The 19,594-nt window shown below is 41.8% G+C and overlaps 1 protein-coding gene across 1 annotated transcript in view; it reads left to right on the top strand.

The window, feature by feature from the left end:
* The window catches only part of LOC140478889 (protein FAM221B-like), a 54,222-nt gene that overhangs the window by 22,611 nt on the left and 12,017 nt on the right, over window positions 1-19,594 (top strand). The window contains exons 2-5 of the mRNA XM_072572479.1: window positions 9,616-9,830; window positions 11,815-12,048; window positions 14,224-14,367; window positions 15,700-15,810. Of these exons, the coding sequence (XP_072428580.1) occupies window positions 11,859-12,048; window positions 14,224-14,367; window positions 15,700-15,810 (445 nt within the window). The 5' untranslated portion in view covers window positions 9,616-9,830; window positions 11,815-11,858. The remainder of the gene's footprint in view (window positions 1-9,615; window positions 9,831-11,814; window positions 12,049-14,223; window positions 14,368-15,699; window positions 15,811-19,594) is intronic.

The following is a 19,594-nucleotide window of genomic DNA, read 5'->3' as shown; positions in this document are numbered from 1 at the left end:
TCTTATTCTTCCCAAAGTGCATCACCTCACATTTAGCTGCATTGAACTCTATTTGCCACCTCTCAGCCCAATTCTGCAGTTTATCCAAGTCCCCCTGCAACTATTACTCCACCAACTTTAGTGTTGTTTGCAAATTTACTAATCCATCCACCTATGCCTGCGTCTAAGTCATTTATAAAAATGACAAACAGCAGTAGTCCCAAAACAGATCCTTGTGGCACACCACAAGTAACCGGACTCCAGGCTGAATATTTTTCATCAACCTCCACTCCCTGCCTTCTTTCAGAAAGCCAGTTTCTGATCCAAACTGCTAAATCACCCTCAATTCCACGCCTCTGCATTTTTTCCAACAGCCTACCACATGCAACCTTATCAAAGGCTTTACTGAAGTCCATGTATACCACATTAATTGCCCTACCCTCATCTACATGCTTGGTCACCTGCTCAAAAAACTCAATGAGGTTTGTGAGATACAACCTGCCCTTGACAAAACCATGTTGACTATCTGAAATCAAATTGTTGCTTGCGAGATGATTATAAATCTTATCTCTTATAATCCTTTCCAAAACCTTCCCTACAATAGAAGTAAGGCTCACTGGTCTATAATTACCTGGGCCATCTCTCCTGCCCTTCTTGAACAAGGGCACAACATTTGCAATCCTGCAGTCCTCTGGTACCAAACCTGTAGACCATGGCGATTCAAATATCAAAGCCAAAGCCTCCATTTTCTCCTCCCTATCTTCCCAGAGAATCCTCGGATAAATCCCATCCAGCCCAGGGGACTTGTCTACTTTCACTCCTTCTAGAATTGATAACACCTGTTCGTAACTAACCTCGATCCTTTCTAGTCTAATATCTCGTACCTCATTCTTCTCCTCTACAATATTCTTCTTTTCCTGAGTGAAAACCAATGAGAAATATTCGTTTAGCACCTCTCTGATGTCCACAGGGTCCACACTCAACTTCCCACTTATAGAGTCATAGAGATGTACAGCATGGAAACAGACCTTTTGGTCCAATCTGTCCATGCCGGACCAGATATCCCAACCCAATCTAGTCCCACCTGCCAGCACCCGGCCTGACTGACCCTATTCCTACTCTAATCGTCCTTTTATTCCTCACATACCTATAGAAAGCTTTAGGGTTCTCCGTTATTCTATTTGCTAAAGACAGCTCATGTTCTCTCTGTGCTCTTCTTAACCTTCTCTTTAAATCCTTCCTAGCTAATCTGTAACTCTCCATTGCCTCATCTGAACCATCTTGCCTCATCAACACATGTGTCTCCTTCTGCTTAAGAAGAGATGCAATTTTTGTAGTAAACCACACTTCTCTTACCTTATTACTTCCTCCCTGTCTGACAGGGACATACCTATTAAGGACACACAATATCTGTTCCTTAAACCAGCTCCACATTTCCATTGTCTGCATCCCCTGCATTTTGCTACCCCATTCTGTGCACCCTAATTCTTGCCTAATCGCATTGTAATTGCCCCGCCCCATCGATAATTCCCAGCTTTCAGAATCACCCCCAACAACTTACCCACCACCAAAGTCAGACTCAGAGATTTATAGTTCCCAGGCTTCTCATTACATCCCTTCTTAAACAATTGCATGAGCCACTCTCCAGTCATCCAGCACCTTAGTGTCAGAGATGTACAGGACAGAAACAGACCCTTCGGTCCAACTCATCCATGTCAACCAGATATCCTAGCCTAATCTAGTCCCATTTGCCAGCAATTTGCCCATATCCCTCCAAACCCTTCCTATTCATATATCTATCTAGATGCCTTTTAAAATGCTAATTGTACTAGCCTCCAACACTTCCTCTAGCAGCACATTCCATACATGCACCATCCTCTGTATGAAAATGTTGCCCTTTAGGTCTCTTATGTCTTTCCCCTCTCACACTAAACCTATGCCCTCTAGTTCTGGACTCCCCCACCCCAGGCAAAAGACTTTGTCTATTTATCCTATCCATGCCCCTCATGATTTTATAAACCTCTACAAAGTCATCCCTCAGCCTCCGACGTTCCAGGGAAAACAGCTCCAGCCTATTCACCCTCTCCCTATAGCTTAAACCCTCCTGACAACATCCTCGTAAATCTTTTCTGAACCCTTTCAAGTTTCACAACATCCTCCTGATAGGAAGGAGACCAGAATTGCACGCAATATTCCAAAAGTGGCTTAACCAATGTCCTGTACAGCCACAATATGACCTCCCAACTCCTATACTCAATGACCAATAAATGAAAGCATACCAAACGCCTTCCTCACTATCGTATCTAACTGCAAGTCTACTTTCAAGAAACTATAATCCTGTACTCCAAGGTCTCTTTGTTCAGCAACACTCCCTAGGACCTTACCATTAAGTCTAAGTCCTGCTAAGATTTGCCTTCTCAAAATGCTACAACTCACACTTATTTAAATTAAACTCCATCTGCCACTCCTCAGCCCATTGGCTCATCTGATCAAGATCCCATTGTAATCTTCTTCACTATCGACTACACCCCCAATTTTGTTGTCATCTGCAAACTTACTAACTACAGTATACGTCCTATGTTTACATTCAAATCATTTATATAAGTGACAAAAAGTAGTGGGCCCAAAACCAATCCTTGTGGCACTCCACTGGTCACAGGCCTCCAGTCTGAAAAGCAACCCTCCACCACCACCCTCTGCCTTTACCTTTGAGCCAGTTCTGTATCCAAATGGCTAGTTCTCCCTCTATTCCATGAGATCTAACCTTGCTAATCAGCCTCCAATGCAGAACCTTGTCGAATGCCTTACTGAAGTCCATATAGATCACATCTACTGCTCTGCCCTCATCCTGCCTTGGGCCACTGTGTGGAGTTAGCACATTCTCCTCGTGTCTGCGTGGGTTTCCTCCAGGTGCTCCGGTTTGCTCCCACAGTCCAAAGATGTGCAGGTCGGGTGAATTGGCTATGCTAAATTGCCCAAAGTGCTTTAGTCAGAGGGAAATGGGTCTGGGTGGGTTACTCTTCAGAGGGTCATTGTGGACTGGTTGGGCCAAACTGCAGGGAATCTAATCTAATCTAATCAATCCTCTTTGTTACTTCTTCAAAGAAAAACTCAATCAAGTTCATGAGACATGATTTCCATGCACAAAGCTATGCGGACTATCCTTAATCAGTCTTTGCCTTTCCAAATACATGCACATCCTGTCCCTCAGGATTCTCTCCAACAACATTCCTACCAGCCTATAGTTCCCTGGCTTTTCCTTATCACCTTTCTTAAATAGTGATATTACGTTAGTCAATTTCCAGTCTTCCGGCACCTCACCTGTGATGCCTTGTGGCATTAAATCGCTGGACTGTTAATCCAGAGACCCAGATAATGTTGTGGGAACCTGGGTTTGAATCCCACCACAGCAGAAGGTGTAATTTGAATTTAACAAAAATCTGGAATGAAGAGTCTAATAATGACCATGAATCCATTGTTGATTGTTGGATAAACCCATCTGCTTCACTAATGTCCTTCAGGGAAGGGAATTGCCATCCTTACTTGGTCTGGCCAACATGTGACTCCAGATCCACAGCAATGTGGTTGATTCTTAACTGCCCTCTGGGTAATTAGGGATTGGCAATAAATGCTGGCCTAGCCATCAATGCCCTCATCCCTTGAATGAATAATAAACAAAATACAAATGTCTCAGCAAGGGGCCCGCAATCACTTCCCTAACTTCCTAAAGGGTTCTAGGGTAAACCAGATCAGATCCTGGGGATTTATCCACTTTTATGCATTTCAAGTCATCCAGCACCTCATCCTCTGTAATATGGACATTTTTCAAGATATCACCATCTATTTCCCCACATTCTATATCTTCCATGTTCTTCTCCACAGTAAACACTGATGCAAAATATATGTTTAGTACCTCCCCCATCTTCTGCATCTCCACACATAGGTTGCCCTTACTCATTTTTGAGGGGCCCTATTCTCTCTCTAGTTACCCTTTTGTCGTTAATTTGAATTATCCTTAATCCTATTTACCAAAGCTATTAGATATCCTCTTTTTGCAATCCTGATTTCCCTCTTAACTTTCTCCAACTACCTTTACACTCGAAGCATTCTCTCAATCTCTCCTGACTATACCTGACCCGTGGTTACAGATGATACAAGTATTTCTGCAAATGGCACCATAATTTCCTCCTTAACATCCCACAATATCCTGGGATACACTAGATCAGGTGCTGTAGATTTATCCACTTGTATATTTTCAAAGATCTCCAGCCTCTAATGTGAATTGTTTTCAAAACAGCAACATTTATTTCCTTGCTTTCTCTAGCCTCCATTTCTCTCTACAATGCCTTGAAAGCCTCACACTCTCAATTTAAAGCAGAATAATTTATATTTTTCTCATGTTTACTTCAATCATCAAAAGCTGTTGCTTATTAACCCTTTCCCAGCCACAGCCCACAACAGGATTACATTCTGATTGGCTTCAGCTGAGTGATTTAAGGGACGCATGATCAATCACTAATCGGTTCCTAAGGGTGATGGGCATTGATGGGTTGTCACCACCACCCCCAGTATCTCCTGACTGGTTCCTTAAGTTGCCAGTTATCAATGGGTCCATCTTCTTCATTAAGTTTTATTATTGTCACTTAACAATGATAAACACTCTTTGCTTCCTTGTTAGAAAGAAAAGGAGGCATATGCAATAAGCTCATGTCTCAATCCTCACTGAATTGGCAATGTTCCCATTAAATCAGGCACTTACTTATCACTGACTATTTGCATTTGCTACGTGAAAGATTGAAAATGGTTTATTTTCCTTACATTACCTTAATAGAGATTAGAAAGTATACTAATTTCTACAAATTGTTATATAGGATATGTAAAAGTTTGTACAACTAATACCTTAAATACATTGTTACAAAGTAAACTTTAATATAAGGTTATAATTTAGTTAATTTATATATTCCCATTATATCAGGACATGGGCACAGTTGTAGTTATGATTCCTTCATTAGAGCTAACAAGCTCAAGGGTGAACCATTTCTGTCTTATTTAACCTTAGAAGTCTGGATGTGAAACTAAACAGCCATCTCTCAGCCTTGCAGCTGTAACTTGAGTCTTTAGGTTCTTGTTTCATCCTGGTGTACCTCTTTGTCAGATGAATATAACTGGAATCACATGATGTTCCAGAATCAAGAACTACATTGGCTATACTTAAAACAAGTGCAGTTCCTCTAAGTTGAAGGGTTAATAATGAGAGGTGTAACTTTAAGATGAAGGGTAGGAGGTTTAGAGAGAATGTAAAGAAAATGTTTTTCACTCAGAGGGCAGTGGGAATCTGGAGTGCACTACCTGGGGAAGTAGTAGAGACAAAAAAAAAGGCTATAGATCCTAGAATCCAAGTAAACAGGCAGGAGGCTGGAAGAACACAGCAAACCAGGCAGCATCAGGAGGTGGAGAAGTTGATGTTTTGGGTGTACCCCTTCTTCAGGACTAGGAGGAGCTGCAGGTAAAGGGGTAGGATGGTGAAGTAGGTATAGGTGAAGACAGGTAGAGGGTACAACTTGGTCAATGGGAGGAATAAATGGGTTGATGGTTGGGAGGAGTGAAAGAGAGGGGCTGGGAAGGGAGGTTAGTTGTAGTTGGAGAACTCAATGTTGAGTCCTCTGGGCTGTAGGCTGAAGATGAGGTGTTGTTCCTCCAATTTGCAATTTTGGTTATTGTGACAAGTAGAAGGTACAGCCTGGTTGGTCAATGGGAGGAATGAAACCGGTTGGTGGCATGGAGCAGTAGAAGAGAGGGGGCGGTCTGGGAAGGGAGGTTGTGGGCCCAGCTGTGATGCTCTGTGAACCATTCCCTAACTTTACATTCAGTCTCCCTGATTGTAGAGAAGACCACATTAGGAGCACCTGATGCCTCTCTTCCAACCTAGTTTACTGCAAGTGAACCACTGTCTCACTTGGAAGGACTGCTTAGGGCCCTAGATGGAGGTGAGGGGTGTGGTGTACTGGTAGGTTTTGCATCTTTTCTCCTTGCAGGGGAAGGTATCTGGGGGTTCAGTGGCATTGGTGGGGAGAGTGGTACAAACCAAGGACTGTCAAAGGGAACACTCCTTGTAGAAGGCAGGTGCTGACTGGACCCTCAGTCACTGTCTATTTTAATTCCCCTTCCCACTCCCTGTCTGACATGACCATCCCTGACCTCCTCCATTGCCACAGTGAGCCAAACTGCAAATTGGAGAAACAACACCTCATCTTCAGCTTGGAGGACTCCAAATTGATTTCTCCAACTTCAAATAACCTCCCTTTCCAGACCCTCCCCCCTCTCTTCCACTCCTCCCATTGACCAACCAGGCTGTACCCTCTACCTGTCTTAACCTATACCCATTTCACCATCCTGCCCCCACCACGCCCTTTATCTGCAGCTTTCCCCCTACACCCACCTCCAGCCCTGAAGGAGGGTTACACTGAAAATGTAGCCTTCTCCACCTCCTGATGCTGCTTGGCTTGCTGTGATCTTCTAGCCTCCTGCCTGTCTATTTGGAAGGTAGTAGAGGTAGGAATCCTCACAACCTCTTAAAAATTGCATAGATGAGCACTTGAAATGTCACAACATTTTAAGCTAGGAGTCATGTGGTAGAACATGGGATTAGTGTGGATAGATTGAAGACTCAATGGGCTGAAGGGCCTACTACTCAAAGCAGAACAATATAATGTTAGGTTGCTCAATGAATATACATTAATTATGTGATTGATCATAACTAAACTTAAGTCACTCATGAAATGTAGTTTACATCCTAATCTTACAGAGTGGTAAAAAGCAGAATTCCAAAGACAGGATAAAATTTAGGTTTTTCTGTGTTCAATAAAAAGGAGAAGCTTTTGATATCCAATAAAAAGAATACTATGAGAAGTTGAGCATTGCAAATGACTTTATGATGAAATAATTTTGCTCGCATGTTGTTTGTCTCAATAAGCACAAAGCAAGAGAAATAGAGAAGATTCACTATTGGGAAAAACAGGTCACAAAGAATTGAGACACGATATAGATGGACTAGAGTCATAGTCATAGGGTTGTAGAGATATACAGTATGGAAACAGACCCTTCAGTTTAACTTGTCCATGCCAACCAGACATCCTCAACCAATCTAGTCCCATTTGCCAGCATTTGGCCCATATCCCTCTTAAAACCTTCCTATTCATATACCCATTTGATGCCTTTTAAGTGTTGTAATTGTACTAGCATCCACCACTTCCTCCAGCAGCTTATATATGCACCACTCGCAGCGTGAAAGTTGCCCCTTAGGTCCCTTTCAAATCTTTCTCCTCTCACCTTAAACCTATGCCTTCTAGTTTTGTGTCCCCCTCTCTCCCTCCCCAAACCCCCCCCCCCCACCCCCGAGGAAAAGACCAGTACAGCCACATGACCCTCCCAACTCCTATACTCAATACACTGACCAACATGGAGTTTTTACAGCAAAGAATCCCTTCTGTCCATCATGTCTGTACCAGTCAAACATCCATCACTTCAATCCCATTTCCAGTATTCTATGGCATTTCAAATGCTCTTCACGTCTTGAGGTTTTCTGCCACTACCACCCCTTTCACGCAGTGAATTCCACATGCCCAAAACCCTCTGGGTGAAAATTGTTTTCCTCCAATCCCCTCTAAACTTCCTTTCTTACATTAAAACTGTGTTCCCTGGTTATCAATCCCTCTGCAGTCAATCTTGTCGACTTAAAGGAAAATAACTTCAAGTCTATCTAGCTGAATTGCTTCATGCCAGGCAACATCCTGGTGAATCTCTAGTGCATCACATCTTCCTATAGTGTGAAGACCAGAAATGAACATAGTATCCCAACTGTGGCCTGACTAAAGTTATATAGCTCTCCTTGTTCTTGTATTCAGTGTCTTAACTAATAAGTATCCATAGTCACCTTAGTGACTAGTCACCTTATCTACTCATCCTGCTGCCTTCAAAGGTCTATAGACATGCACACCAAGGTTCCACTGATCCTCTGTACTTTTTAACATTTACCATCCAATGTGTAAATCTTTGCTTTGTTAGTCCTGCCAAAATGCATCACCTCACACTCTTCAGGATTAAATTTTATTTGCCAATGTTCAGTCAATCTAACCAGCTCACTAATATCATTGTGTAATCTAAGGCTTTGCTCCTCACTATATTTACCACACCACTAATTTCATGTCATTGATGAATTTACTGGTCAAAGAGTCAGACAGTATGGAAACTAGTCCACACCAACCTTGTTCCCAAACTAAACTAGCCCCACCTGCATTTGGCCCGTATCTGTTTTGCTGTTTCCCATGAGCAAGTCACCCTTTCACACATGCATAATACATAAGACTGAGCTGGTTTTCTCAGTGAACAGACCCTCACACTCCTGTTTATAATCTGTCAGTCAGGGCTCCCTGATTGAATCAGGTTACCAGCTCCAAATAGGAATTCATATTCTATGAGGTCCACCTGATTTATTCTGGTCATACCACTTTCATTCACAACTAGATCAACAAACAGCAAAGGACCCAGCACTGAACACTGTTATGTGTCACTGGACACATGCTTCCAGTCACAAAAACACCCTTTGACCATCACCCTCTGCTTCCACTAAGCCAACCAACCCAGACTCTTTTCATACATCAGTCCTGTCAACCCAGGAATCAGTCTGGTAAACTTTCATAGTGCTCCCTCCACAACCAGAACATCCTTCCTTGAGGAGACGACCAAAATTAAACAATAGTCCAGGTGTGGTCTCAGCAAGGCCCTGAAGGGCTTTCACCTGAAACGTTGACTCTCCAGCTCCTTGGATGCTGTCTGACCTGTTGTGCTTTTCCAGCACCACACTTTTTGAACCTATTTAATTGCAGTCAGTGTCAATATGGAGATTTCTCATTGGAAATCAGATTAAGTGCCTGGTCACTCATAGGACTGGAAGCACTTCAAGGCAAAAGTATAGCAGAATTGTAAAAAAAATCATGATTTACTTTGCTGTGTATTAAACATTATCCTCAGTGTCTTTTCATCCTCATATATTTATCCTGTAAGGTCTCACCTTTTTAGACTGATGTGGAGGTGCCGGTGTCGGACTGGGGTGGACAAAGTCAAAAGTCACACAACACCAAGTTATAGTCCAACAGGTTTATGAGCTAGCTTCCTGAGGAAGGAGCGCAGCTCTGAAAGCTTGTTGGACTATAACCTGATGAGGTGTGTTTTTTGACTTTTTAGACTGAGAATGCTTGCACAAACAGAATAAATTGTCCAACGTAGTTTGTTTAAGATTTTTAAAAAGTACATTTCAGAAAGCTATAATTTGATAAGGCTCTTCCTTCCCTGGTTCTACTATAAACTGTTATATCATTTGGTAAATAGGTATTGTCATAATTTCATGCTGATCAGTCAAAAGTGTAATATGTTAAATGAACAATTAATTTCAGTTGACTAAAATCTTAGCATAGGACATGATGTATGATAATTCATTTCTTGTGTCAAGAGTGGGTCCAATATTTCCAATTCAGTTTTCAAATTATGTAAATGTGCAAAATTCAATGCCACCTTAAATTCTAAGTTCTGACACTGTGGAATGAGTTTTTCCATACCCCTGTGGTTATTCCATTGCAGGGGCTGAAAGCGGATCCAAGCCCACATGGATGGACAGTACATCTCAGACAGGATTTAACCAGCAGCAGCCAACTGAGTGATCGCTGCCAGGATCATTGACCAATTGGAGATAGTGACTTGCCTCCTGGGGCTGTCGACTCAGTCAGCGAGGTAGCTCAGCACCAATTGAAGAAGTTATTGCTAGTGTTGTAAGAAGGTGTGACAACAAAAACCAGGTAAACTTTCTAATTTAACTCGAATTACTGTTGTTGTATTCGGATGGTGAAGCCTTCAGCGACACGGGAGGTAACACAGTAGAGGGGAGGATCTAGATTTAGGAACTGGATTACAAGCCAGGGAGTGCATTTAACAAGTGAGTTATTGGGGAGCCTTTCTGATATAATCCAGTGTTGTGCAACAAGCATCAAAAATTTAGTATAATTACTGACTCCTGGGTTAATGTAGTCCCTCACTTGTCTGTTTATGTTCTGTATTGAGTTAGCTGATTTCGAGGTATAAAGTTAAAAATCGCACAACACCTGATAAAGGAGCGTCGCTCCGAAAGCTAGTGTGCTTCCACTTAAACCTGTTGGACGATAACCTGGTGTTGTGTGATTTTTAACTTTGTACACCCCAGTCCAACACTGGCATCTCCAAATCATGATTTTGAGGTAGGTACTGAATACATTAAATATTTAGCCAGAGTGCCTTAAATGAAATAGGATTGCACCGATGTTCTGAAGCACATGTTTGTGTGACTATGCACACATGTGAATATACGAACACGAATGGGCCATTCAGTCCATCTAGCGTAGTCATTTATTAAGATCGTGGCTGAGTCACGCAAGCCTGTATGGGATTATACTATAAACTCCCCATGGGTTAGGTATGAAGTTCATCCTCTGAAAGGGAGAAAAGTAAGGAGTAACAAAAACAAAAATTGCTGGAAAAGCTCAGCAGGTCTGGCAGCATCTGTGGAGAGAAATCAGTGTTAGCTCTTTGGGTTGTGACCTGTCCTCAGTAAGAAGTATGTTTTCACTAAGGCAGCAATAAATTCCAATTGCATCAAGATGAAATCTGATAGAAAAAGTTCAATTTAATGGACCAAATTCTTGAACCTAAACACATTTGAGATCATAGGAGCGAAGTTTTACCCACTGAGAGCACACCCTATGACACAGTTATAATTGGATACATTATTAAATTGTAGGCTGTTGCTGGCTCGTATTCCAACAGAGTATGCCCATTGACTCTCCTTACCAGCCTAAACCTCACTTCATTTCATTGCAGTATTTCAATTGACCACATTACTCCTAATGACCAAGTGTACTATTTCACATTTATCTGCATTAATTTTTATTTGCTAATTATTCACCCACCCCACCATTCTGTTACACTCTCTGGAGGTCTAACCCTATCTTCCTCAAAGTTTGCAATTATTCCAAGTGTTGTATCAACTGCACATTTTGAAATTGAGCTCCGGAACTCCAAGGTTTGAAGTTATTAATACATACCAAAACAAAAGCTCTATTACTCCAGGGAATCCCACTGAATATTTCTGACACTACAAAAAGACCATTTAACACATTTTCTTGTCTTCTATGCTGCCACCTACTGTCCTCTTTATTCACTGGGCATCAACTTTGCAGACAAGGTAGTTATGTGACATTTTATCAAATGCTCTTTGGCAGTGCATGTACACCACATCAATTGTAATAGCCACATCAATTGTAATAGCTTCATCAACACTGTTTTTTTAATCTGAACAAACCGAGAGAAAGTATTTGCCTTTATTTACCATTATTTCCTTAATTAACCCACATCAGTATCTGATAGGCTCCCAACCAGTTTTTCTAAAAATGTTTTATTCTCTATCTGCAATGCATACCTTAAACCAAACACTAAACTGATACCACTTCTGCACATAATATTTGCCTTGCTTTGTCACTACATGAGTGCCAGTGCTCCCCAGAAGTGTCTTACCATTGACTGCTATCTACATTGTTGTTAGCAATGCAACCTGGTTACTGTGCAACTGAAACACAACGCTACCTCCCATACTTACATTTCCAGTCAGGTAGCACTTCATAATGTTACAGAATCTTTAAAGCTTTAAAAAAAAGTGTTAGCATCTGTACTGATGAAACAAAAATATGAAAGCAAATGATTTTCTAAAAACCTTGTATAATGGAAATTTATTTTTAATTGTCATTATTTCAGTATCTGGCTACAGTGGCTGAGTACAAGTGGAACCCCCAGACACAATGTCTTCAGGACAAGGCTCAGGAAAGCAAAAGGCAAAAAAGGCAAGTTTTACCCCAAAAGCTGAAGGTCACGAGTCCCAACAAATCGTACAAGGAAACAAAGCAGGCAACACATCTGGGACTAGCCAGGCTGTGGTCCCACACCAACCATCACAAGCTCAGCAACAAAACACCATGCTTGTTCCAAAAGGTAATCTGAAAAATACTTTAACTTCACCTTGGTTATCTCTTCAGGTTGGCAGTGCATCATGTTATAAAAAAGCAAGGGCGAGGGTTTGGGTCAATAGTTGATGACTCAAAACTTTCACGTGGATTGTGCTGGTCTCTTGCCCTTTTAGCAGACATGTGGGAGAACCTCCAAAAAAGATGTGACAGTAGTTGGGGTTGTAACCATAGATATTCAGAGCTGCCATCTCCAGTCAAGATCAAAACCAAACAGCAAGCAAAATATCAACAGAGCAATGGAACCATAGCACAGGAGCCTGTTTAATTAATTGTGTGGGGAGATGCATTATTTCAAGGAGTAATTTCTAATGTTTTCTTTGTGGGGGTAAAAAGCCTCTAAAGATTAAAAAAATAATTGATGCATATCTGTCATAGGAAATAGAAATGTGGAAAATATAACCTTCTATTTTGTGGCCTCTGGTGTAACTCCAAAAATATTTACATGACAGCGTTCAGAAAAGATTTACAAGGATGTTGCCAGGGTTGGAGATCCTGAACTATAGGGAGATGCTGAATAGGCTGAGGCTATTTTCCCTGAATCCATTTTCTCTGGAGTGTCAGAGGCTGAGGGGTGACCTTGTAGAGGTTCATAAAATCATGAGGGGCATGGATAGGGTGAATAGACAAGGTCTTTTCTCTGGGTGGGGAGTCCAGAAGTAGAGGGCATTGGTTAAAAATGAGAGGGAAAAGTTTTAAAAGGGACCTAAGGGTCAGAGGGTGGTGTGTATATGGAATGAGCTGCCAGAGGAAGTGGTGGAGGTTGGTACAATCACAACATTTAAAAGTCATCTGGATGGGAATATGAATAGGAAGGGTTTAGAAAGATATGGGCCAAATGCTGGCAAATGGGACTAGATTTATTCAGGATATCTGGTTGGCATGGGCCAATTAGACCGAAGGGCCCGTTTTCATGCTGTACAGTCTATAACTAAAGCACAGGCCACAGAAGTCTTAAAGAACCAATTGTCAGGAATTTCAAGTTAAATTTCCTAATAATTAAGAGGTTTGTTGCTTGTGAGAATCTAAGGAGGCAACGCAAATGCAACCCAACCTTGGTAACATTTGGGCACATTTATTTTTCTTCCTCTCTCCTTGTGGACTGAAACCTGCCGAGGTGTGTGTGACTCTGAGGTAAACATTCCAATCACTCAGTGATAACCGTGTTAACTGTATCCTGGAATCATCCTGATGTTACCAAGACAGCCTCTTTAATTTACAATCTTCTATCATGAAGTTGCAGAGTAGTGCGAAGTGGAGGTTGGATCTGCCGTGTCTGGAATTATGGTTCACAGCAACTCCAGTGCAGACTTTCATGTTAAAATTTCAGGATGTTTATAACTCTTTTTATACATGCATTTAAAAATTGAGTAATCTAATTTCAACCATTAGCATATTAGAACTGATATCAACGCTCCCCTGCCTAAGAAAATGAAAAATGAGCCAAGATGTGTGCTGTTGAAATTTATCCGGTTAAGTTCCACTAGAAGCCCATGTCTGTGATGTTAAGTGAAAAGAATAAAATTATGGCAAGTGTAAGTACTCACAGAGATGGAACTTATAATTGAAGCCAAGCAATGTGTTCTAACTAACAAGACATTGCAGACAAAGAGGAGTCTAAATGCGTTAAGAAGTCTAGCTAGCTGCCACGCTATGTACCATTAAGTACTGCTATAGCTTTAACATAGCCTCCAGATGTCCATTGACATAGATTGCTAGGAACAGGTATAAAGTTGCTGTGGTTCTGTTCGCCGAGCTGGGAATTTGTGTTGCAAACGTTTCGTTCCCTGTCTAGGTGACATGCTCAGTGCTTGGACTCCCATGGTTAGCCTGTGGAATTCTCTACCACAGAAAGTAGTTCAGGCCAAAACATTTCAGGAAGGAGCTGGATGTAGCACTTGGGGCTAATGGGATCAAAGCATATGGGGGAAAGGCAAGTACAAGCTATTGAGTTGGCTGCTCAGCTGAGATCATAATGAATGATGGAGCAGGCTCAAAGGCCGAATGGCCTACTCCTGCTCCTATTCTCTGTTTTCCTTTAACCAGAAAGGAAAAACAATAACATTTTACAATAGCAGTATAAAAGTAGTTGGAAAAAAGTAAATTTATCTATTATGAGGTTTCTTACAATTACCTTTTACAGGATATACAGTAAAACCTATTGTTCCAGCCAAAAAGGCTGAGCTCATCTCTGTTGCCAAAGCAATGCATAGAGAAGAATTTGGGACCCGGGTAAAGGAGCTATTTGATCCTGAGAAAGAAGCAGCGCTGAATGCTCTTCAAACAGGTGAGTTTAATTGTTATTATTTGTTCTGTAGATGTGGGTCGTACTGGCAAGGTCATATTTGATGCAGTACGTGGTTACCTTACACCTGTTTGTGTTATACAAGCCAATAAGTGGCTGCATTTACGGATAATGCCACTTAAAGGTAGCCTGTACCTCTTAAAGGGGAAGTGCAGTTTAGCCTGGGAATGCTGCCTCACAGCGCCAGAGACCCGGGTTCAATTCCCGCCTCAGGCGACTGACTGTGTGGAGTTTGCACGTTCTCCCAGGGATTGCGTGGGTTTCCTCCGGGTGCTCCGGTTTCCTCCCACAGTCCAAAGATGTGCAGGTCAGGTGAATTGGCCATGCTAAATTGCCCGTAGTGTTAGGTAAGGGGTAGATGTAGATGTAGGGGTATGGGTGGGTTACGCTTCGGCGGGGCTTGTTGGGCCGAAGGGCCTGTTTCCACACTGTAAGTAATCTAATCTAATCTATTCTGTTCTTGAAAATATTCAGTTGCTTTGTTGCTAGAGAAGGATAAATTTCTCTTCTCTCTGGGTCTTGCTTCATGTCTGTCATTAGTTTGAATATCTTACCATCTTACAGCAAAGTAGATCTGTGAAAATAATTGTGCCCAAGTAAGTCACTTTAGGCCTCAGGTCTGTACAGAATAGTGAGGATGTCAAAGGAACTTAATACTTAATTGATTAAGTTCTTCCTCAATGCTTTTATTTCCTCTTTAGAATTTTTTTAAAGTCAGCATAAGAATGTCTATTAACAGGTTAACAGAATTGGTTGTGTAAGATTGCACACTATCCTTTAATTTCAAAGCTCTGGGCTTAATTTCCGACAGACAAAATGAGACCTGTTCCTTCTGCAATTTATAAATGTTTATATGAAATGAGCTTAAGCATTCATTTACCAATGTAAAATAGTCACTATTGTTACTAAATTGGCTGCTCAAGATTGGAAAGGCCATAGGGCAAAGATTTCTGAATATTTAGAACATTGTGAACTTAAAAAAATGTTTGAATGTTGTTGTAAACACTGCAAAGCAAATCTTTCCCTTGATGTGGAGACAGAAAATCCCATTGGTAGTGAAGGTTTCTGCCTGAAAGCTTTGCTGAATGCACATATTTGGTTAGTATAGCTGGAAGTTGACTTTAACCATGAAGTACAACATTAGGCTTGCATTTTGGCAGTTATTAATCATGTAAAAGATTGACATCTCACCTTCAAGCAGGATTTGAGTACATTTTAGCGTTACTTGAAGGGATTTTCATCACCTATACTGTAAGTGGGTGGCAGATTGTTCAGCTATTTTATTTGTAACCAATCGAAATGTTGCTTCAAAAGGAATCTATATTGGATGGCGATGCTCTGAAAACAACTGGGACTGCATCAGAGTCGGATTAAAGTCAAAATGTTTTTGTGGACACCTCCTCGCTGAACATGGACGTTTTACTGGTATGAACTGAATTTTTTTAAATATCTGAATTGAGTATTGTTGATTTTGTTTATTAGTTTATGTGATAAAAGCATTATTGGTTGAGGTAGCCTGTCCCTAATTTCCCTGGAGGTAGTAGTAATGTGCTCCTGTCTTGAATTGCTGTAGACTTTGTCATGTAGGGACACTCACAATGCAGTTAGGAAGAGAGTTCTTCAAGTTCAACCGAATGAGGATAAGGAACAGTGATATATTTCCAAGCCAGTGTAATGTGCAACTTAGAGCAGAACTTGCATTTGCTGGTGAACCCAAGCATCTGCTGTCCTTGTCCTCCAAGGCGGAGGCAATGGGAGAGGAGATAATTGTCTCGTGGTATTATTGCTGGACTGTTAATCCAGAGACCCAGGTAATGTTCTGGGGATCTGGATTCGAATCCTGTCATAGCAGATTGCGGAATTTGAATTTAATTAAAAATCTGGAATTAAGAGTCTAATGATGACCATGAAACCATTGCCTATCATCACAAAAAAAACTATCTGATTCATTGATGTCCTTATGGAAGGGAACTACTATCCTTACTTGGTCTGGCCTATGTGTGACTGCTGACCCACAGCAATATGGTTCACTCTTCACTACCCTTGGCAATTAGGAATGGGCATTAAATGCTGGTCCAGCCAATGGTGCACTGTGAATAAATTTAAAATATATATGTAGAAGAGACGATGGGTTTGAAAGGTGTAGTGAAGGTGGCTTGTAGATAGTATACATTGTGGCACTGAACGTCAGTGATGGAGGTGAATGAAGAAGATGGTGGAAGGGGTGCCAATCAATTGTTTTGCAATAGATAGTGTCAAGCTTCTTAAATATTGTTGGATCTGCAACTTTCCAGGCAAGTGGTGAGTATTCCATCGTACTCCTGACTTGAGCCTGGTCAACTGGCACTGGAAAAACAGGAGATCAGTTAATTGAATTTTAAAATAAGTTTTGGGGTGTTTAAAGATGGTGGTGACCCAGTAGGTCTGCCTTGCTGAGCTCTGCATCAGAACCCAGACAAATTGGGGCACTCCCTTCTCTCTCCCTTCCCATCACCCTTTGTTTTCCTTTCCTTTTTTTCTTATTATTTCCTTTTTGTTCTTCTTTTCTGGTGTGGGATGGGGAGGGGGAGGAAGAGGTTTTTTTTTGTTCTACCTGGTGTGCCTGAGGTAACAATCTGGACGGGACAGGTTGAGTGTCCACTTTTAACTTTCTTGTTATGTTTGTTTTTTTTCTTACTTTGTGTTGTCTGGGGTGGGGGCATGGCTTCAGCTAGAAGAAGTCATGGAGGGGCTAATGGTGGTATGAGTGCCCCCTGTGGGCAAGGGGGAAAGTCTCCTTTCATTTGTGTTAGATGTTGGTATGTTGCAAAAATAGCTGTTGGAAGTTTTGCTTTGGAAGTTGCATTTTTAAATTTATACGAACTGATTATGGTTTTCACTCAGCGCAGTATGAGTGGGGTTCTTCCTCCTGGGGGGTCCACAGACTGTTTTGGATGATCATGGCTAACCATTAATTTAAATGGTGCACCTGGAATGTTAAGGGGAGTCACTCACCAATTAAGAGAAAAAAGATACTGTCAAACCTTAGAAAAGAGAGGGTCGATGTAGCCTTGCTGCAATAAACACATCTGACCGATAAGGAGCATTTGAAGTTACAGCAGGGAGGATTCAGACAGGTATTTTTCTCATTCTTTAATTCAAAAAGTAGAGGAGTTGCTATTCTCATCCAGAAGAACTTCCCATTTCAAATGCTAGGCCAAATGAAGGATGACAGCGGGCGATTTATAAATCTTAAAAGCTTTAATACATGGAGTGGAATATGGGATTCTGCATGTATACTGCTCCCCGTCCTGGTGCACCCCCTTAAATTTTTAACGGATGCACTTTCCAGATTGATGGCCCTTGGTGCAAGTATTACAATTTTAGGGGGAGACTTTAATTATATTATTGACCCTGAGGTGGACAGGATTCCTAGGGGTCTTGCAGGTATGTCTTCACAATCCAGGCAGCTGGTGGACCTAAACACAGAGCAGGGGTTGGTGGCATGTGGAGATATCTTCACCCCGAAGGTAGGGATTTCACCTTTTTCTCTAATTCACAAGTGCTATAGAATTGACATGCTTTTTGTCCTATCGACCTTTTTGAACTCGGTGCTGTCTTGCAGACTAGGGAACATAGCTGTTTCTGATCATGCGGCAGTGTACATGGAGGTTAAGGCTGGTGGTAGCAGGACGGGCTCCTGGCATCGGCACATGGACCCTTTCCTCCTGAAAGATAGCAAGTTGATAGTAATTTTTGCTGGAATTTAAAATCTTTTTAAGAAGGGTGGGCGGGAGAAAGCAGGAAATTATAGACCAGTTAGTCCGACCTCAGTGGTGGGAAAGATGTTGGAGTCTATTATAAAGGATGAAATTACGGCACATCTGGATAATAGTAACAGGATAGGACAGAGTCAGCATGGATTTATGAAGGGGAAATCATGCTTGACTAATCTTCTTGAATTTTTTGAGGATGTAACTCGGAAGATGGACGAGGGAGATCCAGTGGATGTAGTGTACCTGGACTTTCAGAAAGCTTTTGATAAAGTCCCACACAAGAGGTTAGTGAGTAAAATTAGGGCGCACGGGATTGGGGGCAAAGTACTAGATTGGATAGAGAATTGGTTGGCTAATAGGAAACAAAGGGTAGTGATTAACGGCTCCATTTCAAAATGGCAGGCAGTGACCAGTGGGGTACCGCAGGGATCCGTGCTGGGACCGCAGCTTTTTACAATATATGTAAATGATATAGAAGATGGTATCAGCAATAACATTAGCAAATTTGCTGATGACACAAAGCTAGGTGGTAGGGTGAAATGTGATGAGGATGTTAGGGGATTACAGGGTGACCTGGACAAGTTAGGTGAGTGGGCAGATGCATGGCAGATGCAGTTTAATGTGGATAAATGTCTGGTTATCCACTTTGGTGGCAAGAACAGGAAGACAGATTACTACCTCAATGGTATCAAATTAGGTAAAGGGGCTGTTCAGAGAGATCTGGGTGTTCTTGTCCACCAGTCAATGAAGGCAAGCATGCAGGTACAGCAGGTCGTGAAGAAGGCTAATAGCATGCTGGCCTTCATAACAAGAGGGATTGAGTATAGAAGCAGAGAGGTGCTTCTGCAGCTGTACAGGGCCCTGGTGAGACCACACGTGGAGTACTGTGTACAGTTCTGGTCTCCAAATTTGAGGAAAGACATTCTGGCTATTGATGGAGTGCAGCGTAGGTTCACGAGGTCAATTCCTGGAATGGCAGGATTGCCTTACACGGAAAGACTGAAGCGATTGGGCTTGTATACCATTGAGTTTAGAAGACTGAGAGGGGATCTGATTGAAACGTATAGGATTATGAAAGGACTGGACACTCTGGCAGGAGGGAACATATTTCCGTTGATGGGGGAGTGCCGAACCAGAGGACACAACTTAAAAATACAGGGTAGACCATTTAGGACAGAGATGAGGAGAAACTACTTCACCCAGAGAGTGGTGGCTGTGTGGAATGCTCTGCCCCAGAGGGCAGTGGAGGCCCAGTCTCTGGATTCATTTAAGAAAGAATTGGATAGAGCTCTTAAAGATAGTGGAGTCAAGGGGTATGGAGATAAGGCTGGAACAGGATACTGATTAGGAATGATCAGCCATGATCATATTGAATGGCGGTGCAGGCTCGAAGGGCAGAATGGCCTACTCCTGCATCTATTGTCTATTGTCTATTGTCTATTGTCTATTGTCTA

This window comes from Chiloscyllium punctatum, chromosome 1 (assembly GCF_047496795.1).
Source record: "Chiloscyllium punctatum isolate Juve2018m chromosome 1, sChiPun1.3, whole genome shotgun sequence".
Taxonomy (NCBI): Eukaryota; Metazoa; Chordata; class Chondrichthyes; order Orectolobiformes; family Hemiscylliidae; genus Chiloscyllium; species Chiloscyllium punctatum.
This window is presented reverse-complemented; position numbering and strand designations above follow the sequence as displayed.